We start from the raw sequence: 26,076 nt of genomic DNA on the forward strand, positions 1-26,076 counted from the left end.
TTGGGATGGAGAAAGTGAAGACTATCAGAAACTGCCTCTCAGAAGTTCAGGTCCAGCCTGAATGTAGGTTAGTGTGTGGGTGATTTTAAAAACTTTGGAGGAAATACATAAAGCACCTCCTCTGTCCTTCAACACCATACCTATCACATCCACAGGAATAATCACTGAGAAAAGGCAACTCTAACGCAAACGGTGTATGGGTATGAGGGCGTGAATGCACATATGTGTGTATGTACATATCATACATTTAAAAATGTAAATACAAGATAAAATGTATGCAAAAGCCATTTCAAAACTCTTGACAATGATGATGTCCTGATTCAAATTCTGAATGACTAGATTTCTGATCGCAAATATTGAAGTGTTCCGTTTTCATACTAAGGAAAATTGGGATAACGCATAAGAGAGTATTTTGGGAAACTTCAAATTGGAAATTAGTCACAAAGGCAAAATAGTTACAAGTATTAAGGTCTATTAGTTAGACATAGCGCTCGTTAAAAAGTTACATATTTTTTTCTTCATCAAATAACTACTATACACTCTAATAAACAGGGATGGTTTTTAGAATCTTGCTGCTGAGAAAAGGTTGAATATGCATATCATGCTGTGTGTAAGGATTTTCATGTCATTATAATTTAGACTACTGCACAAGTGAATACTGAATAGTTTCAAATGATCTATATTAAAATATGGCTCTATTGTATATAATTGTGAACAGATATATTTATTTCAGGTTAATTTAATGAGACTCAAACTATATTATATAGACTAGTTAAGACATACTTTATGCTTGACATAATTTATTAAGCATGCTTCCTACTTAACATTCCAATGTTTTTTTACTTGCTAATTGGTCACTGATTTTCTTCTTGAACATTTTTGTGCCTAATTATCTTTTGTTTCTATTTAATCAGGTAGTAAAGTCATAATTTTGTAATAATATTAACAAAATCCTGCCTTTAGCAATAGATATGTAAATATATAAACATATCTATTGGTGATAATATGAAATAATCGGATGATTATTTCACCAAGAAAAGTGGTAGTAAGAGGATCTATTCTCAGAGAGAAATGCCACGATTATATCAATTTAACAATGCGGGTTTAATTTTATCTTGTCCTTTAGAGTATTTGTGTGCTTTAAGACCAAGCTAAATTGTTAACTTGGCTGTAGCTAAACCATTAAATTTCTAATGACTTTTTAAGGTTAAAAAAATACTAATAAATGAACTCATTCTAGAGGTTACTTTAAACTTTTGAGTAAGTCAGTCTATGAATGAATTATTCATTTTATATGCTACAAAAATATTTACTTAGTATTGAAGTATTTGGAATTGAGTCGGGCTCCTTCTTTTGCTGCAATGAGTCTGCTTGATTCCTAGTAGAACGGAAGTGTGATTTAAGCCACCACCCTGTGGAAGAAGATGAATTGAGGATAGAGACCATGAGCAGAACACAGTTCTGCCACAATCTTTATTAATTCAGCATCCACTTTGAGGGAAATATGGGTTGGATCATTTACAAGAGCAATCCACCACAGGCAAACACTTGAGTCACTATCTAAACATTTTCACATATGCAAATAATGCCTAATTTCAGAGTGTCTCTTTAGTCTGTTTCAGGATATTGAGGATTCTCGGGATTTTTTTTTTTCTTTGCCGTAAGCCTTAGGTGTTCATGATGACAACTCCCGCTATTATAATTTAAGAGAGGGCAGATGAATTGATTCTGGGTCCTTGTGGCACACGTCTTAAAACTTCCTAGCAGGACAGGGTCCCCCTGTGTACACAGTTGAAAACTTGCAGTCCAAGTGACTCACGGGCTCTTTGGTTACCATGGTGATATTCCATTACAGGAGCTGATAGATTCCAGAGAGATTGGTGCAAGCCGCCTCAGCAGAGTGGAGTCGCTGGCTCCTGAAGTGAAACAGAACACAACTGCCAGTGGGTGTGAGCTCATGCACACGGAGATGCAGGCCCTGCGTGCTGACTGGAAGCAGTGGGAAGACAGTGTATTCCAAACGCAGAGCTGTTTGGAGAACCTGGTCAGCCAGATGGCCCTTTCGGAGCAGGAATTCTCAGGCCAAGCGGCTCAACTGGAGCAAGCCCTGCAAGAGTTCAGTGCCCTTCTGAAAACCTGGGCTCAGCAGTTAACCCTCCTGGAAGGCAAGAACACGGATGAGGAGATAGTGGAATGCTGGCACAAAGGACAAGTAAGTTGGCTTCCTGTTTTCTATTGGTGGTTATGCTTTAAAAAATGTTTTGACTTTCATCGTTCCTAAAAAAAAAAAAAAATCTTGCTAATGAAAAACACACAACTTGCACACTTGGAAGAAATATTTATCTCGTTAAATAAGCAAAATCTGATTTGTTTCCTTTTCTCATATATCAAACTTTTGTAAAAATAAAGATTTGGGTTATTATTTGTGGTAGGAAACATTCGTTGTTAGTGGAGACATTTTACTTTCATTCCTATGGTGTAACAGTTTGTAATACTGTATTCAGCCATTCAGTCTGAAAAATGGCCTGTGGGCAGGGGCATAAATAGACAGAGAGTCATAGCTGTTTTCTTGCCAGTTAACTATTTCACACAACTAAATGATTGAATTTATAGCCTTAAAGGACTCATTTGGTAATCTCCTAAAACACAACGAATAGTTTTTGCTCCAATTAGCTCTCCTCTGTGTGATTTTGACATCTGTTCTTGAATTAGCCCGTTAACAGAACTCTACGTCACACTCCCTGGTCACCTTCCCGGGACTTTTTTTTTTTTTTTTTTTTTAGAGCTAATGGCAGCTTCTTTAGAGTGTGTGAAAGGGAAGCCTACGAGGGAGATTGAAGAATGAGCAAAAGCTTAACCTCCTCATCCTTTCTTTCACTGTTAAACAGTATCTTTGAAAGCCTTTTCAATATTTCCAGTTTTATAATGCCCTGATTCATGGATGTCCTTAAAAGGAAGTTTAGTAAACTTCTCTGCTCCTATTTATATTACAATCATTTCAAAATAGCTCCTGCCAGTAAGAAAGTCATGTAGTATTTCCAGCAGTGTCTGGTTTTAAATCAAGTATTTGAAACAAGTGCAGCAAGCCATAAAATAAAGCCTTCCACCTCTTTATTCTCCTTTATTTATAATGTTCCTAGGTTTGGGGGTTTGTTTTTGTTATTCTGTTGCATTTCTCATCTTTTGGATTTATGTGCCAGAATAAACCATAGAAATCAGTTCTGTCACACAGGGACAAAGTGGATCATTGCTCTACATGGTATAATACGAAAAAATCAGTTACACCGTTTTGATTCCTTTTTCTTTCCCTTTCTTTCCATCCCAGTAATATGAGTGAATTTTTTTTTAAAAGGGAAGATTTGGTTGTGCTTAGATTACATTACTATTCTGTTATCGTTATTTTTTACATTGATATTATTAGTGAAAGTAGTAGTTGAGGCCTATAAAAATACACATGAGAATGCAGTAGCAAATATGGGTTTTCAGTTGTATTAAACAATTCAAAAATGACAGCCCTCTGTGTATGTCTGCTTCCAGATTTGACCCCAGGGTCACTGCTTTCGATGAAAATACTACATTGCTTCTCAGTATTCATATTTTCTTTTATTTCTAATAATGGCATTTTATCTAAAAGTGGAGATATTTCTATCACAATGAATATGTAAGAAAATGTTTACAAAATAGTAGATATGCTAGGGTTCTTAGGGCATTGTTTTGCTTTTAGGGAGGACTTGTCTTTGTTGATCACAGTAAGAATTACTAGTATTTATTTTATGCAATTAGATGACAATACTCAAGAAATTCTTTAAAACATAAAAACAGATGATATATAAATCTATAGAATATAATATTGCAAAAAGAATTCTATTTACTGTGTTTGCAAAACTCGTTTATCTTAATATCCATTGGGACATTAGTGTTGGAAATAATTTTCTTAAGCCATATAAGGTGAAAAAAATGCATTCTTAGACTTAACAGAATCAGAAATATATATAGCTGATATTTATATAATGAAAGACTCTACTGACATACTTTAATTTAGGATGAAGTTATAGAAATGTTTTAAATGTAATGGTTTAGTCAAAAACTTTTCACTTTTTTTTTTTTTTTTTTGAGACAGAGTCTCGCTCTGTCGCCCAGGCTGGAGTGCAGTGGCCGGATCTCAGCTCACTGCAAGCTCCGCCTCCCGGGTTCACGTCATTCTCCTGCCTCAGCCTCCCAAGTAGCTGGGACCACAGGCGCCTGCCACCACGCCCGGCTAATTTTTTGTATTTTTTAGTAGAGACGGGGTTTCACCGTGTTAGCCAGGATGGTCTCGATCTCCTGACCTCGTGATCCACCCGTCTCGGCCTCCCAAAGTGCTGGGATTACAGGCTTGAGCCACCGCGCCCGGCCAACTTTTCACTTTTAATGTCATCCCATTCTTAAGTAACTGACTTGAATCTCTAGTATTTTTATGTTTTTGTTGAATGCTAAGTTTCTTTAGTTCTTACAATGTTCTGTTTTAAGTATAAGGTTCAATACAGTGTAAAATAGCTGGCCCTAGTTTAGTGTTTAGAATTTCAGAGAGAAATTGTTTAGTTGTTTATGAATTTTTGTAAATAAAAATGTCTTAGACTCCTCCAGCCTAGACACCAAGTTAAATAATCGACAAACCGGCTGGGTGCGGTGGCTCACGCCTGTAATCCCAGCACTTTGGGAGGCCGAGGTGGGCAGATCATGAGGTCAGGAGATCGAGACCATCCTGGCTAACACAGTGAAACCCCATCTCTACCAAAATGCAAAAAAAAAAAAAAAAAAAAAAAATTAGCTGAGCGTGGTGGTACGCACCTGAAATGCCAGCTACTCGGGAGGCTGAGGCAAGAGAATGGCGTGAACCCAGGAGGCAGAGCTTGCAAAGTGAGCAGAGATCACACCACTGCACTCCAGCCTGGGCAGCAGAGCAAGACTCCATCTCAAAAAAAAAAAGAAAAGAAAAAAGAGAATTGACAAACCAAGAGAACGACATTCCTGCTCTCATAATCACAGGCTAGGTGGGGAGATACACAAGTATGAAGCCAATGGGGATACTCCTTGTGATGAATGTCCTCAAGGTCCTGTGTATCCTCAGATGAGAAGCCCGAAGAGGTGGGAAGGAGGGTAGGGGATACTTAAAGGAGTTGTTCTTCGAGCTGAGTCTTGAGGTATAATTAAAATGTGACCTGACAGGTGAGGTAAAGAAACAGCATCAAGATGCAGGATCATTGAGGAGTCAGAAAACACAGGAGAGGAACCTAGAGACGAGGAATCAGATTAGGAGGATGTAGTGCCACCCCAGAAAGAAATAATGAATATGTAAGTGGGTCTGTGAAAGTCAATGTGCAGAGGCAAAGAGGGGAGTGATGAAAGAAGCTGAGACACAGAATAAGCTAGCCTGGGTATCTCTTGCATGGAGCGAGAAGGAAAACAAAGGGAGAGGCCAGGATGATGCTTGATCTTCTGATTGACATCAGTGGGGGACAGTGGTGCCATTTACCAGGACGAGGAATGAAGCACAGGGCTGGTTTGTTGAGGGATGTGGTTTCTCTACAAATCTGGGCCATCTCTTGACAAATATCTCGTACAATAATGGTCACAGCAACAGCTGTTTGAGTACTCACTCATCTTTCTGGCCCTCCTCCTCAATTTATTTTGGTTTTGACTTCATTGCTACCGTTATCTACACAGCGTTTACATATTTGGGAGTCATTCTCCTGCTGATTTTATGAATTAGACACTTAGTGTGCTAGGAACTGTGCTAAGTATTTGACATTCATGATTTCATTTGCTCCTTGTGACAACCCTATGAGAGGAACACTCTGATTGCAAAGCACCTTGTGTAACTCAGTTGACCGTGGCCTCGACTTCAGAGGTGTACTTTTCAAGTCCTAAGGCTTTATTTTGGATTGGGTGTACACATTACTGTAGCTATTCACCTGTCTCCCTCATCTATTAAATTGTGAGTTCTTCAAGAACAAGAATATTATCTTTATTCATGGGGGGATGAGGGGTCCCAGAATCCAGCAAAATGCTTGGCACACAGTAGACATTTAGCAAATATTTGATGACTTTATGAACGAACCTATGAAATAAATGAATTACTATTTAAACCAGATTAAATAGTAATTTGGTTTATAATCTCATGGATTATAAGAAATCTTATAATCTCATGGATTATAAGAAATCTTATAATCTCATGGATTATAAGAAATTTTTAATGTAAAAACTGTATATACTACATAAAATCCATTGAAACAGGATTGAATTTAGATATATATATATATATATATATTTTTTTTTTTTTTTTTGAGACAGAGTTTCGTTCTGTACCCCAGGCTGGAGTGTAATGGCACAATCTCTGCTCACCGCAACCTCCATCTCCCAGGTTCTAGTGGTTCTCCTGCGTCAACCTCCCGAGTAGCTGGGATTACAGGCGCCCACCACCACATCTAGCTAATTTTTGTGCTTTCAGTAGAGATGGGATTTACCGTGTTGGTCAGGCTGGTCTTGAACTCCTGACCTCAGGTGATCCAACTACCTTGGCCTCCCAAAGTGCTGGAATTACAGGCATGAGCCACCACACCCAGCCCTTCATATACATATTTAATCCAAAATAAGTGTTGCTTTTCTTTAAAATGATTTTTTTCACCTTTAAAAAATATACACATCCCCTTATGGCCTAGTCAGACTATTTGTAAACAATGTAGGCTATTTTCTCTTTTCTTTTTCTTGTCTTATTTTTAAGTCATTTGACCACTTAATCACTTAACTACTTTGCAATATTTGATGCTAGAGTGTCTATTCATGGCAAGAAAAAAAGGGACAAATGAGCCGGGTGCTATTATTTGTCAGAGAAATCCTGAAAATAGGACTCGTTTCTTCATTGAATCTGCTATGTTGGTTCCTCTCTCACCTATAAAATGATTGATGCATGTATAGTATGAAGATATGGAGATCACCATATGTAAGTGCTTGCTTCTCTGTCTCATTATTTCTGAACAGGAGATACTGGATGCTTTGCAAAAAGCAGAGCCTAGAACAGAGGATCTCAAGTCTCAGCTGAATGAACTTTGTCGATTTTCCAGAGACCTGAGTACCTACAGTGGAAAAGTTTCTGGCTTGATTAAAGAGTATAATTGGTGAGCATGAACCTTATTGGAGTTCAAGATATTTTTATACAAATTAGAAGCTAGAGGTTTATTTTAAGGTGTAATTTCAAAATAATATTAATTCAGCATTAAATATATTACTAAATGAGGTAAGTGCACATTCTAAGAACTGCTGATTCTATCAAACATGATTTTCATCAACTTTATCACTTTTTCCTGCCATTAAATTTTTGCATCACCTTTTCAGTCTTTGTTTGCAAGCATCCAAGGGCTGCCAGAATAAAGAACAGATTTTACAGCAAAGATTTCGAAAAGCCTTCAGGGATTTTCAGCAGTGGTTGGTTAATGCAAAAATCACTACCGCCAAGTGTTTTGATATACCTCAAAATATTAGTGAAGTTTCAACGAGTCTTCAGAAAATACAGGTAAGGGTGTTATCAATTAATTCTAGAAGCAGGGTTGATGTGAATTAAAGTTACTTCCAAATCGAGGGTCCCCAACTCCTGGGCCGTGGACTGGTACAGGTCCCTGGCCTGTTAGGAACCAGACTGCACAGCAGGAGGTGAGCAGCAGGCCAATGAGCATTACTGCCTGAGCTCTGCCTCCTGTCACATCAGTGGCGGCATTAGATTCTCATAGGAGCATGAACCCCATTGTGAACTGTGCACACAAAGGAACTAGACTATATGCTCCTTGTAAGAATCTAACTAATGCCTGATGATCTGAGGTAGAGCAGTTTCATCCCGAAACCATCCCCCAGACCCACCCCGTCTGTGGAAAAATTGTCTTCCATGAAGCCACTCCCCGGTGCCCAAAAGGTTGGGGACCGCTTCTCTAGATCTTTTCAGAAGGGCATTGCATATAAAAACTTTGCGTAAGAAATTCAAATTTCAAATAAATCCCCACTTAAAAAAATTGATTCTGTATATGAAGAGGAACCAATTCATTTATATAAATGCACACTATTTTTACATATCAATAGTGATCTAGGAAATAATAAAATGTTTTTTCTATGTGATAAGCATTGTTCCTGAGCACTCTAAGTGGATTTTCTCATTTACTTTTCACAACAACCATTTCAGGTATGTACATTTATTATTGCCAGTGTACAATAGGGTAAAAGCGTCAGTGAGGTCACAAAGCTGGTGTGTTAAGATAGCCAGAGCTGTGGGTATATTTTATGTTTGTTCATTCAGGTTTATTTTTCTAGTCTTTTCTTTACCTAACTGTAACTTCATGGTGCCAATTCACATACCACCTTCATTCAATAGCATTTTTTAGGCACAGTTGTTGAAATTGCCTTTTGTACTTGTATGTCCGCTCATTTCACATAGCAGCAGTTCTGAGTGATTGGTTATGAAGTTTGAGTTTCTTTCAGATGGCACAGGTATGTAGGACACTGTGTGTAAGCACTCGTGCTTGAAGTGTCTCTAGTAGGAGCAGGCTCTGAAACAGTATTGTTCATATCTAGTTCACCTTTTTAAATTCTTAGTTAATAATATAACAGGACAACTCTGCCTTTGAAAATTTGCTCCATTTAAAATTCCTCCCAGTCAGGTACAGCGGCTCACACCTGTAATCCCAGGACTTTGGGAGGCTGTGGTGGGCGGATCACTTGAGATCAGGAGTTTGAGACCAGCCTGGCCAATATGGAGAAACCCTGTCTCTACTAATAAAATATGAAAATTAGCCAAGCATGGTGGTGGGCGCCCATAATCCTATCTACATGGGAGGTTGAGACAGGAGAATTGCCTAAACCCGGGAGGCGGAGATTCCAGTGAGCCAAGATCATGCCACCACACTCCAGGCTGAGCTATAGAGCGAGACTATCTTAAAAAATAAATAAAATAAAATAAATAGTAAAATTCTTCCTGTTTTGTTTCAGGCTCGGGGGTAGAACTGCAGAACCTCAATCACCTATTTTTCTGTGTTGGAGAAACACAGTATTATTTTTCTTTTCTTTTCTTTTTTTTTTTTGAGAAAAGTTTTCACTCTGTCACCCAGGCTGGAGTCCAGTGGCCCTATCTTGGTTCACTGCAACCTCTGCCTCCTATGTTCAAGCAATCCTCCTGCCTCAGCCTCTTGAGTAGCTGGGATTACAGACATGCATCAACACGCACAGCTAACTTTTGTATTTTTGGTAGAGACAGGGTTTCACCGTGTTGCTTAGGCTGGTCTCGAACTCCTGGGCTCAGCTGATCTCCCCGCCTCGGCCTCCCAAGGTGCTGGGATTACAAGTGTGAGCCACCGCACATGGCTAGTACTATTTTAGAGGACAGCCTTTGGCGTTTTCTCTGACCCTCCCACCACAGCATGCCTCCATGGACAGGGGTGGCCATCCGTTAAGACACACGTCCTAGCAGAGTTTCTTTAATCAAAATCTACAACAGAATATCTGTGCTTCTGTTTCTTGTCAGAATAAATAACTTTGAGCTTGTGCTTTCAATTTCTTCTTTAGCACTTGAAAATAGTATTAAGATTTAACTGTAGAATACAGAATCTACCCATTTTTTTCTAGAGGAAGCCTATTCTTTGAGATCTAGCCACATGAAGGGAAAAGTACATATCGTAGCTACACTTGATTAAACTACACTTTGTCCTCATAAGGACAACCCTATGAAACACTCTCTTGTTGTTTTTTTGTAAGCCACTACCAATAATGTAATCTGCTCTATTTAATAGCATTTATTTTAATAAGATTCCCCACGGAAATTCATCTCCTGTCTTTTCCCAGAGAGAATTGTGCTTCTGCTGAGTAGATGGTGTGTTTTTATCCTGTGGGCTCTATGAGTCTTATCCCTAGTTGTGTTGACTCTTTTACTTTGGCAGCTAGGATCTTCAGAGCCAAAATCATAATCCAGCTCAACTATATGGAAGTACAAAGCATTTGTTTTGTAAATGAGTCTTAGCCAGAGTTTATTCTATTTTACAAGTCTTATTTTCCCTTGGCCTTCATTTCTTCTCCTGTTTATTTTTATCAAATTTTTAATATTTTATGAGATAGCTCACCACCTTTTTGAAACAAGTCAGAATTTAGTAGATAAAGTAGTTTGCAATTTGACTATTAAAGGATGACCTGGGTCATTTAACGTATACAATAAAAAGAGTTTATTTCTTTTTCTTTGACTTTGTTAAGAAATAATAGAGGGCGGGCATGGTGGCTCATGCCTGTAATTCCAGCACTTCGGGACACTGAGGCAGGTGGATCACGAGGTCAGGAGATCAAGACCATCCTGGCCAACACGGTGAAACCCCGTCTCTACTAAAAATACAAAAAAAATTATCTGGGTGCGGTAGCACGCACCTGTAGTCCCAGCTACTCAGGAGGCTGAGGCAGGAGAATTGCTTGAACCCAGAAGGCGGAGGCTGCAGTGAGCCAAGATCGTGCTACTGCACTCCAGCCTGGGCGACAGAGCGAGACTCTATCTCAAAAAAAAAAAAAAAAAAGAAAAAAAAGAAAAAGAAAAAGAAAGAAAGAAAAGAAATAATAGAAACAACACAGAACATTTTTATTATGCCTAATTCTGTATTTTCTTTTGTAGGAGTTTTTGTCAGAAAGTGAAAATGGTCAGCACAAGCTAAACGTGATGCTGTCCAAAGGGGAACTTCTGAGTACCCTGCTGACCAAAGAGAAAGCAAAAGGGATCCAGGCCAAAGTTTCAGGTGCAAAAGAAGATTGGAAAAATTTTCATTCAAATCTCCACCAAAAAGAATCTGCTCTGGAGGTATATGTAGCCAACCACATGGAAATATTATGTGTTATTTGTTATTGCTGTTGTTAGTGAAACCACAGTTTCTGTATATCAAAGTCCCCTTGTTAATGATTTTCACTCCCTCTCTGAACATAAGAGGACAAAGGGCTAACAGTAAGATATAGCCCAATGCTAGAAGTGGGAGCCTCCCTGAAGAATTAAGTAGCTTCTTGCATGTTAGGGTCTCTTGTCACCGACCTGCCCTTGCACTCTCCCAGCAGGGACAGTAAATTTTACATTTCAGCAGAACACTTAGCCTTTCATGTGAACTGCCTCAATTCTGGAAGGTGGTCTAGGAGAATGAACAAGAATATCTATATAAGCCACAAAATGTTACAGATGAGAGTGTATATTATAACTAATGCAAATACCAGGTAGTAGGTTTTTAGGCATTTAGTATGCAACAATGTTTATATAATTTTATTTTTTCCAGACACAATAGAAGATGAATCTATCATAACCATTAAATAGTTACTGGCGCAATATAATTATTTTTTTTCTTCTGAGATTATCTATTTTATGTATCGACTCTTCTTTCAGAGGAAAATTTAGAGACATAGAGGGTATCTTTTCCTTTTAAAATACTTTTTGGCAGAATATATCCTTCATTTGCTTATGATCATGATTAATGAAGGCTGGAAAAAGATAATGATAGAGAAATAATATTCAGTAAGAGAAAATGTGTATTTCCTCAATTCTTTCCTGATCCAAGACCATCGATCTCTCTTTTGTAATGGTGACTGTTTTTTCATGGCCAGCATCCTCCATTTAACAGAGTGATAACCATTGTGCCTAGAAATGTTTCCTTAATCCTTCAGGAATCATTAATGCTATGTGGTCTGACCTGGGGGGCATCAGCTGTTGAGTGTAGCATATTTAGCATTGATTACAAGGTTATCTAGTTCAAGAGATGCCCAAGAGTGGGTGAGTGGGTCATGAATTGCCTGTTTTCTCAATCTGCTGTTCTCCTCAGAATAGGTGTCTGTCTGTTTTGATTCTTTCCTTTCCTTTTTCCCTTTCTTTCTCTTCCTTTCCTTTCCTTCCTTTCCTTTCCTTTCCTCTCCTTTCCTTTCCTTTCCTTTCCCTTCCCTTCCTTTCCTTTCCCTTCCCTTCCCTTCCCTGTCCTTTCCTTTCCCTTCCCTGTCCTTTCCTTTCCCTTCCCTGTCCTTTCCTTTCCCTTCCCTGTCCTTTCCTTTCCCTTCCCTGTCCTTTCCTTTCCCTTCCCTGTCCTTTCCTTTCCCTTCCCTGCCTTCCCCTCCCTTCTCCTCCCCTTCACCTCATCTCCCCTTCCTGTCTCCTTATTCCTCCCTCTACCCCTTCCTCACCCCTCCTCTCTCCTCCCATCCCCTTCCCCTCCCCTCCCCTCTCGTCTCCTTTCTTTTAGAACCTAAATTTCTGGCCATGGTCCCCCATTTGCCCTGTTTGGTGGCATATTAGTTCATTCTCACAATGCTCTGAAGACATACCCAGGACTGGGTAATTTATAAAGGAGAGAGGTTTAATTGACTCACAATTCTGCAGGGTTGGGGAGGCCTCAGGAAACTTACAGTCATGGCAGAAGGGGAAGCAAATGGTGGCAGGAAGTAGAAGTATGAGCAAAAGCGGGAAAAGCCCATTATAAAACCGTCAGATCTCGTGAGAACTCACTATCATGAGAACAGCAGCATGGGGATAACCACCCCATGATTCAATTACCTCCCATCAGGTCCCTCCCAAGACACATGGGGATTATGGGAACTGCAATTCAAGATGAGATTTGAGTGGGGACACAGCCAAACCATATCAAGTGCACTCCTTGAGACTCCAGTAGCAGGAAGATGGGAACACCTTGAATTTATGAATTTAATTATTCCACAAATATTTGTTGAGCATCCTCTATTTGTGAAGGACTAGTCTAGGTTCTGGGGCTATAGCAGAGAATAAAACAGAACCAAGTCCCTGCCTTCATGCAATCTAAATTTTAGTAGAATACTCCAGAAGTTATTTTGGTATTTTACATTTGTGAGATACTAACTTTTCAAAGGATTCTTACAGCTAACCCATCTCCCTCAGAGGTGAGTAAGGCAGATGTGATTTTCCCCATACTGTAGACATCCCAGACCAGATACAGGTGGAACCTGCAGCTATTCTCTCAGCTGATTTTTCAGCTAACCTTTATGTATTCCCTCTCGGACAAAACTACCTAAAGTACTGGTTGTTTTTATAGCCTTTAGTTGACTCACAGTGCAACATAAATAACAAATTCACATTCACATCCACCTACCACTTTATAAGTAAGACACAGTAGATGCAGACACCTTTGCCAGAGTTAAACAGTACCATATAAAACTCTATCAAACACATTTTACACCTAGGGTACTACATAGTAACTGTGAAAGTATTTATGACATTCTTATGTGATAAGCACATAACATTATTTAGTATTTCTTATTACTTTATAAATCAGAATAAATTATTTATTAACAACATAAGCATGTAAACTACATGGATATGCTACTTCTTGTACCCCCATTAATGAAAATCAACCAAATGTTGACTAACATTTCTTTACATTCCTGTAAGGTACTATGGTGTGTCTCAGGAAGTGTCGGACCTGGGCCCTCCCCTCATGGAGCTTGCAGTCTAGTTTTGGAGGCAAGGCATATCTGCATCAGATGAAAATTCACAATCCAACCTAGTCTATGATGAAGTATATAGGCATGGTATAGACAACAAATGCTCTAGAAGTTGAGAAGTGGGTGTGATCTCAGAAGTGGGCTGGAATGTTAGGGGGTAAAAATTCTATTTTCCAAAGGAGAACCCTAAAAAGTTCTTAAAGGATGTTCAAAAAATGTATTTGTGCCAAGGTAAAAGATGGAATGTTTCAGACTTTGGGGCAGACTTTGTTTTTTTGTGGATGTTTTTGAGACAGAGTCACCCTCTGTCGCCCAGGCTGGAATAGAGTGACACAATCTCAGCTCACTACAAGCTCCACCTCCTGGGTGCAAGCAATTCTTCTGTATCAGCCTCCTGAGTAGCTGAGATTACAGGCACCTGCCAGCACAGCTGGCTAATTTTCTGTATTTCAGTAGAGACGGGGTCACATCATGTTGCCCAGGCTGGTCTTGAACTCCTAAGCTCAAGCTACCTGCCCACCTCGGCCACCCAAAGTGCTGGGATTACAGGCGTGAGCCACTGCGCCCAGCCTGGGTGGACTTTGAATGCCGAGTGAAGGACCTTGGACTTGCTATTAAAATATTTTCTTGTCCTGGACATTATCTAAAACCTTGCAGAATCTAAAGATCCAAATGAAAGACTTTGAAGTAAGCGCTGAGCCTATCCAGGACTGGCTGAGTAAAACTGAGAAGATGGTCCATGAAAGCAGCAATCGCCTCTATGATCTGCCAGCAAAGAGGAGGGAGCAGCAGAAGCTCCAGGTGATGAACCCGCCTCCCCAGATCCCCATCTGACCGTGTCTTTGTCCCATCCTCTGTCGACTCTACAGATGCATGCTCAGCACCCTTGAGTTAGACTCTGCCGCCGTGAGATGTAGTGTGTTCTTTCCCCATTGCTGGCAGATTTTATGTTTTCTGACTTTCCTTGGAAGTATGATTTGTCTCCTTCCATGATTTGTGCTCCACGGTGTGTAGATTGGAGATAATAAAGCCTCCAGAGTACATGGACGGCCTGCCAGTGTTGATTTCCATGTTCTCCGGGCCAAAGCTTCGTCCGCAATGTGCTTTCCCCCAGCCTCTGAATAGTAACTTGCTTGTGCTTTTCAGTCTGTCCTTGAGGAAATACACTGCTACGAGCCTCAGCTCAACAGGCTGAAAGAGAAAGCTCAGCAGCTGTGGGAAGGACAAGCTGCCAGCAAGAGCTTTAGGCACAGAGTGTCGCAGCTATCTTCTCAGTATCTAGCGCTAAGCAATTTAACAAAGGTAACGCCTGGCACGTGCTGTGTGTGAGTGTGATACTGATGTGGCAAAACTGGAGTTGCAGCAGGTTCTGCAGGGTGTGCATTGTGTCCTGACCTGCCAACAGTGTGGGTCTCCAGGTCAGCAGTAAGGGGTGTGAGTGCTGTTTCCCTCGCCTTGCAATCTGAGTTCATCACTGTTGTTGCATCAGCTTGATGTGGCTCTCCGAAAAGGCCAAAACAGGTTTCAAAAATTGAAGGGACTTCCAGTCTTCATTATTGCGTAAGATATTCCTTTTAATACTGAAATGATATGTTCCCCAGAGATTCAAATCATAAACATAAAACAAAGCTCAGAGCCTTTGTTCTAAAGAATCCCAGATTAAATTGCTTTAGAAAAACATGAATTCTAAACAGTTTAAATTTTATTAAAGTATATACAGTGGTATTTTTTAAAAATTCATCTGAATCTGTGCATTAATTATATAGTAGTCAAGGATGTGTTGATTGAGAGTTTCAGTTCAGATTCTACAGCAGAGCTCAAAATTGGCAATGGTTCAGACAACTGATTAAATCTCTTTTCAAATAGCTTAGAAGAAAACAAATGGAATCCTACTACAATCTCATTTAGAGCATTCAGCCAGTATAACATAGACCCATTTTGAACTGTGTGGTGCCGGCCTATCTTGAGCTTTATGTGGCTTACAACCTTTGTTTCCTAGATTTTGAAATTTCAGGTGTTAGAATATAGGGACCCCGGTATAATTTGATCTTTAATTTGGCCTCATCTGTTCTGTAAGTGTGGACTTACAGGATCTGCTGATTTGGGTCTTCAATACACATCACTGAGGCAGTCACACTACCTTAGGTCTGGAAGTAAATAGTCTATGTTTACACCCATGTTTATTCTATGAATGTTACTTTTGTTGTCTTTATAAAATCTGGCACATATCTAAGTTAAGATAAGGAATGAATCATCTTAGAATGAATGAAGAACATCTTTCGATTCCTTTGTATTTACTTAGATACCAAAAGTAATCGATATATGAATGTTTTGAGAGCTGTAGATTATTCTTGTAAAGTCTTCACTGTGTTAGATTGACCTATAATTAATATGCAAAACCACACGGACAGTCCCAAGTTTTAAAATTTAGAGATATTACAAAAATCTCAGATTTTTTTTTTAGAATCCTGGCTACAATGTAGGTCATGTGAGTTGTAGTGTCAGATGAGCCCAATGTCATATGTGAAAGTTAGAAAGTACTTTGACCAGTCTCCCAGACAAGGCATTAGGAAGAAATTTTACTGATTTAAAATAATCATGATAGTCATAAAGAATTTGAGAGGCATACAATTGTAACTTTTTCTTGCTTTTGACCCAGTTTTTCTAACAGTTTTATGATTTAGAAAGATCTTTGACATATCTCATAGAATTAGGCCAGACTTGTCTCGTATCTGGCAGCATATGAAGCTATGACTGATTGCCGTTGTTTCAAACAAACCGTTAGCTTTACAATTTGTCTCTGCGGGATGGACAGCTCGAAAAACGTTTCTGTCATTTCCAGGAGAAAGTGTCAAGGCTGGATAGAATCGTTGCAGAACACAATCAGTTCTCTCTCGGGATTAAAGAGTTACAAGACTGGATGACAGATGCGATTCACATGCTGGATTCGTACTGCCACCCGACATCCGACAAAAGTGTGCTGGACAGCAGGACGCTCAAGCTTGAGGTGTGCATCTTTAGATAGAAATATTTCCAACCTACAGAATTTGTTTGTTTTTCTCAAAATTTCCCGTCTCCATCCACCTGGAGTGATGATGTCGCATTCTCTCCTTGAGAAATCTCAGATGCTTTATGAGTGTAACCCTGTCTGCTTTGGGTGGACATGCCAGAGAATTCCTGAATCATCTGACCCCAGATGTTTTCCAAAAAATAATAAAGCCCAAATGTGATTACTTGTGTGATCACTTGTTAAGAGGCTAGTTTTAAATTAGATCACAGACATATTTATTATGGGAAAATATTTTGAGGAAACATTTTTTAGGGCAAAACATTTTCCATCTTTTTCAACTCACTTGTCTTCCTGTATTTAGCCAATTCTCCTCCCATCCCAAGATATGAGTTCAATTTTGCATTTGCGATGAAAACAATGAATCTGCATTCATTTGTATACTGGGTGCCTTCTAGGAGACTGGCACTCCATCTTGACTCCAGGGATTCAAAGGTGAATAACGTAGTCTTTTTCCTGAAGGATTTTACTGTCTGAGGTTGGAGGTCGAAATACAGAAGACAATAACCACAGATGCAGATGTGCTTATGGTGTTATAGACACACACAGGAGTGGAACCGTGCAGGAGGGGTGGGGTTGAAAGTTGGGACAGGTTTCTTAGGAAGTGTGATAGGTTGCTGGGCATGGTGGCTCACGCCTATAATCCCAGCACTTTGGGAGGCCGAGGAGGGTGGATCATGAGGTCAGGAGATCGAGACCATCCTGGCTAACACGGTGAAACCCTGTCTCTACTAAAAATACAAAAAATTAGCCAGGCGTCGTGGCAGGCACCTGTAGTCCCAGACACTCAGGAGGCTGAGGCAGGAGAATGGCATGAACCCAGGAGGTGGAGCTTGTAGTGAGCCTAGATCCTAGATCGCGCCACTGCACTCCGGCCTGGGCAACACAGTGAGACTCTGTGTCAAAAAAAAATAAAATAAAATAAGGAAGTGTGATAGGTATACTGAGTTATGTGGGGTTTGGGGTTTAAATTTTTTTTTTTTTTTTTTTTATAAAATTAAGACAGAGTCTTGCCTTCTTGCCTAGGCTGGTCTTGAACTCCTGAACTTAAGCAATCCTCCTGCCTTGGCCTCCCAAAGTACCGGCATTACAGGTGTGAGCCACTGCACCCTGCCATAAACCAAGTTTTTGTTTTGTTTTTGGTTTTTGGTTTTGGTTTTGTTTTGTTTTGTTTTAGATGGAGTTTTGCTCTTGTTGCCCAGGCTGGAGTACAATGGTGTGATCTCAGCTGACCAAAACCTCTGCCTCCTGGGTTCAAGTGATTCTCCTGCCTCAGCCTCCCGAGTAGCTGGGATTACAGGCATGCACCACCACGCCCGGCTAATTTTGCATTTTTAGTAGAGACAGGGTTTTTCCATGTTGGTCAGTCTGGTCTCGAACTCCTGACCTCAGATGATCTGCCCGACTTGGCCTCCCAGAGTGCTGGGATTACAGATGTGAGCCAGCCAAAACCGAGTTTTTAAGAATGATAGGGGAATTATTTTGGCAAAGATAACCCGGTGGAGACTTGGGAATGGTGGCAGAGAGTGGAAAAGTGTGAAGAAAAGCCAGAGGAAAGAACAGCTTAGTGTGTGAGAAATTGCTACCAGTTGCTTATTGCCACAGCAGAAACTGGTGGCAATGGGTGGCTGAAGCTGAGGTTTTGGAAGTTATCAAGAACCATGTTATAAAGAGAGATGAAGCTTTGTCTTTTAGGTGACATTATCAGTTTTATAACTTGGAATTAAAACTTCCTTCTGGCTGGGTGCAGTGGCTCACACTTATAATCCCAGCACTTTGGGAGGCTGAAGTGGGAGAATTGCTTGAGCCCAGGAGTTCAACAGCAGGCTGGGCATCATACTGAGACCTCATCTTTACAAAAAAAAAAAAAAAATTTAAATTAGCTGGGCATGGTGGCATGTGCCTACCTAGCTACCAGGGAGGCTGAGCTGGAAGGATCACTTGATCCCAGGGGTTTGAGGCTGTGGTGAACTATGATTACACCACTGCACTGAGGCCTGGGAGAAAGAGATAGACTCTGTCTCTAAAAAAACAAAAGAAAAAACTTCCTTCTCACATAGAAAAAGAATAGTGCTTGCCGTGGCTCAAGCCTGTAATCTCAGCACTTTGGGAGGCCGAGACGGGCAGATCACGAGGTCAGGAGATCGAGACCATCCTGGCTAACACGGTGAAACTGCATCTCTACTAAAAAATACAAAAAACTAGCCGGGCAAGGTGGCAGGTGCCTGTAGTCCCAGGTACTCGGGAGGCTGAGGCAGGAGAATGGCGTGAACCCGGGAGGCGGAGCTTGCAGTGAGCTGAGATCTGGCCACTGCGCTGCAGCCTGGGTGACAGAGCAAGACTCCATCTCAAAAAAAAAAAGAATAGTGCTTATGAAGAACATGAAATATATAATCAATTTCTATAGGCTTTTTTGTTGTAGAGACCATAACATTTATAAACTCTTCATCCTATAACCTTTGAGAAATCATGAATTCTACTGTACTATATTTTTCCCTTGTTAAAACCAGTAAAGTAAAGCTTCATTGGAAGGAAGGGATTATTCAGAGAAGACTGGAGACCTTCAACACTAAGGCCACTTAGTAAAAACCCGCGGGTAGCTGGTGACTGGCACTCACCAGCAAGCCACTTCCCCACCCTCCATCTCAGCCGACTGGGAGCTCCAGGGCTGGATACAATTGCATATTATTCTGTGATCTTTAGGAGCTCTGCAATATTTAAAGCCAGAAATGTTAAACATACAAATGACAAAGGACTTCTGTATTTGTTTTCACAGGCTCTATTATCAGTCAAACAGGAAAAAGAGATTCAGATGAAAATGATAGTGACCAGGGGAGAATCTGTCCTTCAGAATACCTCTCCAGAAGGCATTCCCACTATTCAACAGCAGCTGCAGAGTGTGAAGGATATGTGGGCATCCCTTTTGTCTGCAGGGATTCGTTGTAAAAGGTGAGGGAAACTACAGCCAAGCACTGGGGAAGCTATTACTAAAAGATCAATATAATACTACTGAACAGACCCTTCCCTTCCCTTCCCTTCCCTTCCCTTCCCTTCCCTCCCTCTCTACTTCCTCCCTCCCTCCTTACCTTCTTTCCTTTCTTCCATCCTTCTTTCCTTCCTTCCTTCCTCCCTTTTCCTTCGATTCCTCTTTCTTTTTATTTCTTTTTTCTTATCAGAACAAAAGAAACTGGCAGATGTAATCTCACATTTAGATTGACCTGAATACTGTGCCTACATGTTAATATAACTAAAAATGCATGTTTCTTTTTGTTGTTGTTGCTAACATAAAAATACAAAAAAAAGATTCATAATGTAAAAATATAGGGATTAAAACCAAGTAGTGGACATGGGAGGTAAACCCAAGAAATACAAATAGTGGAGTGGGAAAGAAAGAGCAGGCAGGGGGAGGGCAGTAAATAAAGGGTGTTGTATTAGCCTGTTCTCTGGCTGCTATGAAGACATTCCTGAGATTGGGTAATTTATAAAGGAAAGAGGTTTAATTGACTCACAGTTCCGCATGGCTGGGGAGGCCTCAGGAAACTTACAATCATGGCGGAGGGGAAGCAAACACGTCCTTCTTCACATGGCAGCAAGAGAGACGAGTGCTGAGCAAAGGGGGAAAAGCCCCTTATAAAATCATCTGATCTGATGAGAACTCACTCACTATCACAAGAACAGCATGGGGGAACCGGCCCCAAGATTCAGTTACCTCCCATTGGGTCCCTCCCATGACATGTGGGAATTATGGTAACTATAATTCAAGATGATATTTGGGTGGGGATACGGAGCCTAACCATATCAGGTATGTCATCAAGCAAGTTGCCCACCATTGTGAGCAGGGGATCTAGGGTATTTGGAAACAAACTCCTATGAATTAGAAGAGCAGTTGAGGGCTGCCCCTAAGGGTGAGGCTCCCCTGCCCTTCTTGCCTACATTGCCCTCAAACTGAGAGTACATCAGGGACTAGAGAATGTCTTCAAGCTAAGAGATCTAGGAGCAATTAGAAGTCCAGTTGGCCCTGTGCTGCAGTGGTGTGATCTGGGGGTGTGGATGGATGGAGCACTTATAGTTTCTGCTGCAAAAGGACCCAAAACCTGGTAGTACAACTAGGCAGAAATGATTAATGGAATTTAAAATACAGCATGTGTAGGCCAGGCATGGTGGCTCACGCCTGTAATCCCAGCACTTTGAGAGGCTGAGGTGAGTGAATCACAAGGTCAGGAGGTCAAGACCATCCTGGCTAACACAGTGAAACCTCGTCTCTACTAAAAGTACAAAAAAATTAGCCGGGTGTGATGGTGGGCGCCTGTAGTCCCAGCTACTAGGGAGGCTGAGGCAGGAGAATGGCATGAAGCCAGTAGGCGGAGCTTACAGTGAGCCCAGGTAACACCGCTGCACTCCAGCCTGAGTGAGAGAGCGAGACTCTGTCTCAAAAAAAAAAAGAGCATGTGTGTGTTTAGACAAGAGAAGTGCTTAACTTATCTCTAAGAGAAATAATTAAGTTTTAATATTTAGACCAAGTCAGGAAATATTGTCCTTTTATTTCATTGTGATTTTCTGATTTTTAATCTCACGCAGGGTGGTTACTGTACTTATTCTTCTCTCCTGCTCTGAATGTCCTACTCAATTTGATAGAGTTAAGTGTTGCTTCTCTCCCTGCCCAGAGCTTTGGCTCCAGAAAAGACCCACTCAGGGGATCTCTCCCAGTTTCGCCTTTGAACCTCTCTCAGTGTCTAGTGTCCCCCTACCTGCTGACTCTTGAGTTGATAGCCAGTTCCATGTTTCTGCATATTGGCCTAGGTTTAAATGTCCCTTGCTTCCTGAGGCTGCCCTTCACACCTAGACTCAGTGTCGTTAAGCCCTGGGCAGCCTGCTCACTCCCAAGTCAGCTTCTTCCTGATCTCTTGACCCCTTGCTGACTGGAGTGGATGGAGCAGACACAATGACAGATTTTAGAGTCCTAAGGATTGTCAATGTGGATTTCTTGTCCTTTCAAATCCCTCTCAGTCAACTCGAAGGAGCTCTCTCAAAATGGACAAGTTATCAAGATGATGTTCGACAGTTCTCCGGTTGGATGGACAGTATGGAAGTCAACCTAAACGAATCCGAAAGGCAGCATGCGGAGCTGCGGGATAAAATAAGTATGCTCGGAAAAGCCAAGGTGAGAGCTGGATTCCAGATTCCATTTGTTTTCTTACAGACTTCTTTAGAATGCCACAGTCAGACAAAAACGGGATTACGTATATGCTAGGACTGTGCACATAACCAAATTATGTTTGGGGCTTATAGTACAATTTCTAAAGGCTTCTTAAACTGGAATTTCATTTGTGGTTATTTTATTAGTGAGTAAAAATTTTCCCTTCCAGGAAAACTATGTAGACCCATGTTTTATAATACAAACCATTGAAAATGTAGCACCGTGAAATATCTATTAATGTCTTCAGCCTGCTCATCATTATGAAGACTTTCTTTTTTTAATCACATCTTTTTGTGTTATTTTTTGTGCATTTGTCATAATGCTTATATTAGTACAGTACTACATGGAAAGATTTTTAAAATAAATAAATAATGGCATGTTCTTAAAACTTATTGACAGTAGTATTCAAGCATGAAGTTTTACAGTCTTTTGGTTTACAGCTGCAGCCTCACTCCAGGGCATGATCATTGGACAGCCTGTTCCCTCACCCCCTTACCATTGTCCTAAACAGCACTTATGATCTTCCACACAGAAATCCTTTAACCTCTCACATTCTCTATTTCTACTCATTTGTGTCACCTCACCCTGAATATATTACATTGGAAACCTCATTACTCCCAGTGCCTTCTTTCTCATTGCATCAGGCACTAGGTTCTACTGATCCATCCTCTTCACCTGAACTGGAACAGACTCCTGATTTTTCACCTTGTTTCTTGCCTCTATCTATTGTTATCTCCTATAAAGATGAATGTCTCACTTCCAGCCTGAGGTCCTGTGTTGGCTTCCCATTGTCTACAGTATAAGCTCAATCTCCCTCGCCTGGTTTGTGAGAATGGAAATAAGCTCCTCTGCCATGCTGCTTTCCTTCATGCTCCCAGCCTCCTCCCTTGTGCTCTCCAGCCTTGCTGAATCTCACACTATCTCCTGAACATGCTACAGTCTTCACAGTTCTGTGCCTTTGCACAATCTCTTCCATTTTTACAGAAGGTCCTTGCTCTGTCTCTGCCCCTGGCAACCTCCTACTTATCTTTCTGAATGAATTTTGAAGTCATTTTAACTATGCTACACCACCACCGCTCAGGCTTGATTCATTGTTCTGTTCTGTCATAGCCCTTGGTTCAAAGCTCTTTATCAATTTCATAGAATATATATTTGCATGTCCCTCTCCTTCAGTGGATAGAGATGCTTAATTTTCTTCATATCCTCAACACTTGGCTCTCTGTCTGACACAGATCACACGCTGAGTAAAAGTTATTTAAATGACTAAATGATCTTATGTGACCTATGCCAAGGTACTTAATGTTTCTGGGGCTCATTTGTGCATCCGCAAATTAATATAATTATAATTATCTGCTTCATAAATACCTGCATGTATTATCTGTTATAACAATTAATTGCTTAATTGATTGGATTCTTCATCTATTCAATCAACATTCATTGAGAAATTGCTACATGCAGGCATTGTGCCTGATTCTAGCAGTAAAAACAGTCAAGCGTACATTAGTGGGGATGCATTCACTCAGTAATAAATGTTCAAATAAATAATTATAATTGCTGAGTACTATGAAGAAAGAAAGTGGTGTGGTGTGAGAGAAAGTAATTTTGAAAAGGTTCATACAGTTGTTTGAGGCCAGGGGAGAGGGACAGGAAAGGCCTCTCTGAAACAGCAGACATATAGTCGATGCACTAAAGAATTTAAGGCAGAGAAATGAGCCTGGGGAGGAGTTGAGGAACCAGCATTCTAGATAGAATAAACAGCGGGTCCTCAGGCCCTGTGGAGGGAAAGATCCTGTTGCAATGGGGAGCTGTGAGGAGAAAGGCAGGTGTTGTTGCAGCAGAGAGTAGGCAGGGAGGGGCTGCGAGGGGAGTTTGATGGAGAGACAGGGCCTGATCCTCCATCGCCATGTCAGCTGCTCTGAGGATTTTCCTCTTGATCCCGGCAGCATGGGGAAGATAATCCAGGTTTTAAGCTGAGAAGCGACATGATTCAACTTTTAATTGCAAGACATTCTATCACTTAGACTGCTGTGTGGAGCATGAAATAAGGGACAGGGAAAGAATTGGTGGTCAGGAATCTGCCTGGAAGACTACTGCAAAGTCCAAGTGAAAGAGGAGGGCAGCCTGGGCTGGGGAGTTGGCAGGAGATGTGGGGACGGATGTCACGGTATAAAAGGAGGTAGAGCTAACTGGATTTCCTAATGGTTTAAGAGGACAGAGAGCTAGAGAAGATGCTGAAACAATTCTCATGTTCTAGGTTGACCGGCTGGGTGGGAGGTCATGGCATTTGCTGTTTGAAAAGAGATGGAAAGAGAAGGGGGTTTCATGGGAGGCTAAGGTAGAATAGGGATGGGGTGAACATCGGAGGTCCATTTCTGGTCATAAGCAGTTTGAAATGTTAAAGTAGAAACATAAAGTCATTAATTGGGAATTCATATCTTAGAGAAAGTTCTAGGTCAGACATAAAATACACACATAAACACACACACTCCATGCATTCACACACATATCTGTGTCAAATAGATAAATAGATGGCGAGATGGACGAATGGGTAACCGGAGGTCACTTGTCAACTGTACAGTTAAAATATCTTGGTTTTAGCATGTTGTTGATGTGATGGTGCATGGGTAACCACTTTATTTTTCTTAAATGCTCTCTAGTTATTAAATGAAGAAGTGCTGAGTTATAGCAGCTTGCTGGAGACCATCGAAGTCAAAGGGGCTGGCATGACAGAACACTATGTCACCCAGCTAGAACTCCAGGATCTACAGGAACGATACAGAGCCATCCAAGAGAGGGCCAAGGTATGGCAAAGCACTTTCCTTGTAGATTCACCAAAAGGGCAGTGTTTGGAGCTGTGCTCCTTCAAAGACTCATTTATTTTCAAGAATGACAGGCTTGGGAAAACAGAACAAAAGCAAAATGAATTTTTAACACTTTAAACGTATTACTGGCAAAACCAAACAAAAACCTTCAAATATTGTTAGTATTATGAAAGCTATGAAAGTAAGATAATTTTCAACTAAAAATTCCTAGAAGTGTACCAATTTTTAAAAAATTCTGGACAGCTTCATAATGAAGACTCATAAACGCCTTAGTATGTCTGATCGTGAGAGTTTTCTAAGGTGGGAAATAATCAATCATAGTATTTATCATTCTTCATTTAGTCCTCACAAAGAAAATAAATATGCTTTTTCAGAGCACATTCTACTGTGGAAAATTAAATCCACAGTAAGTCCAAATCCTCATTTAAGGCACAATATAAGAATTTCAATTTTCTTCATTAGCAAAAGTGAATTTTTATGGAATTAGTAAAGTGAATTCATTTTTTAATCTGTCTGTTACATTTTATAAGGTGTTCAGAGATCATGTAGTTAATTCAACAAAATAATTAATAACACATTTATTCCTGAAATATTAGGTTTTTATATTTTTACATAAATCTTGAAGATTCATGATTCTAGGAAATAACTCATATTCCAATGTCTCAATAACTGTGCTTTTCTAAAATTACAAAAGTGAATTACAGCATATTGATGCTCTATAAAGTAATGTGTTCCTATCTTCCTTATTGTAAATGTTAATTATAGGAAGCCGTAACCAAGTCTGAAAAACTTGTCCGCCTGCACCAAGAGTATCAGAGAGACCTAAAGGCATTTGAAGTTTGGTTGGGGCAAGAACAAGAAAAGCTCGACCAGTATTCAGTTCTTGAAGGTGATGCCCACACTCATGAGACAACGTTGCGTGATCTTCAGGTAAAGCCTCCTTTATCCTAAAACAAAGGAATCTTCATTCTGATTATGGAATTACTATTTTAAGCAATAGGAAGTTAATAGAAACCTTGAGCCCACTGGCTAGCTGATACACATTAAGTGCAATCCCCATAAGGTCTGATCAAGAACATTCCGAGACCTCAGTAGTGTGTACTAGTTGACATCATTTTGTAGCAATTTAGATAGGGCAGGACTAGCACTTGGGGAAACTCACAGAGCTGCTAGGGTGGCCCTGACAAGAATGGCTGGAGATCCAATTGATGGGGTTGTCTGGCCTACCTGCCTGTTTCTCCCTAAGGGATCAAACCAGATGTGGCGGACAACAGCAGAAAGCATTAGAAGGTGACATGAAGTCAAACTAGTGGCAATATATTGAGCCACGTGGTTTTAAGCAAAACTTGCCACATTGCTGATGGTACAGGTTTGGGCCCAGAATTCTAGAAGGAATTAGAGAAGCCAAAAAAAAAAAAAAAAGTGTTTGTGCCCAGGCCAGCAGGCCATAATTCATGGTGAGAAGTCAGACATGGTGGAATAAGTGGTCATAACCT

The 26,076-nt window shown here is 40.5% G+C and overlaps 1 protein-coding gene across 16 annotated transcripts in view; it reads left to right on the forward strand.

Moving 5' to 3' along the window:
* Positions 1-26,076, forward strand: part of SYNE1 (spectrin repeat containing nuclear envelope protein 1) — a 538,457-nt gene that overhangs the window by 270,007 nt on the left and 242,374 nt on the right. For 15 of the 16 annotated variants that reach the window (XM_033235023.1, XM_033235024.1, XM_033235035.1 and 12 more), the window contains 11 exons: positions 1,856-2,212; positions 7,021-7,157; positions 7,375-7,552; positions 10,670-10,852; positions 14,152-14,295; positions 14,641-14,796; positions 16,337-16,501; positions 19,338-19,510; positions 21,569-21,722; positions 24,416-24,559; positions 25,346-25,510. In XM_033235023.1, the coding sequence (XP_033090914.1) occupies positions 1,856-2,212; positions 7,021-7,157; positions 7,375-7,552; positions 10,670-10,852; positions 14,152-14,295; positions 14,641-14,796; positions 16,337-16,501; positions 19,338-19,510; positions 21,569-21,722; positions 24,416-24,559; positions 25,346-25,510 (1,956 nt within the window). The remainder of the gene's footprint in view (positions 1-1,855; positions 2,213-7,020; positions 7,158-7,374; positions 7,553-10,669; positions 10,853-14,151; positions 14,296-14,640; positions 14,797-16,336; positions 16,502-19,337; positions 19,511-21,568; positions 21,723-24,415; positions 24,560-25,345; positions 25,511-26,076) is intronic. The other variant, XM_033235033.1, reaches the window with a different exon arrangement.

Source organism: Trachypithecus francoisi, unplaced genomic scaffold, assembly GCF_009764315.1.
Source record: "Trachypithecus francoisi isolate TF-2019V2 unplaced genomic scaffold, Tfra_2.0 Lachesis_group15, whole genome shotgun sequence".
Lineage (NCBI taxonomy): Eukaryota > Metazoa > Chordata > Mammalia > Primates > Cercopithecidae > Trachypithecus > Trachypithecus francoisi.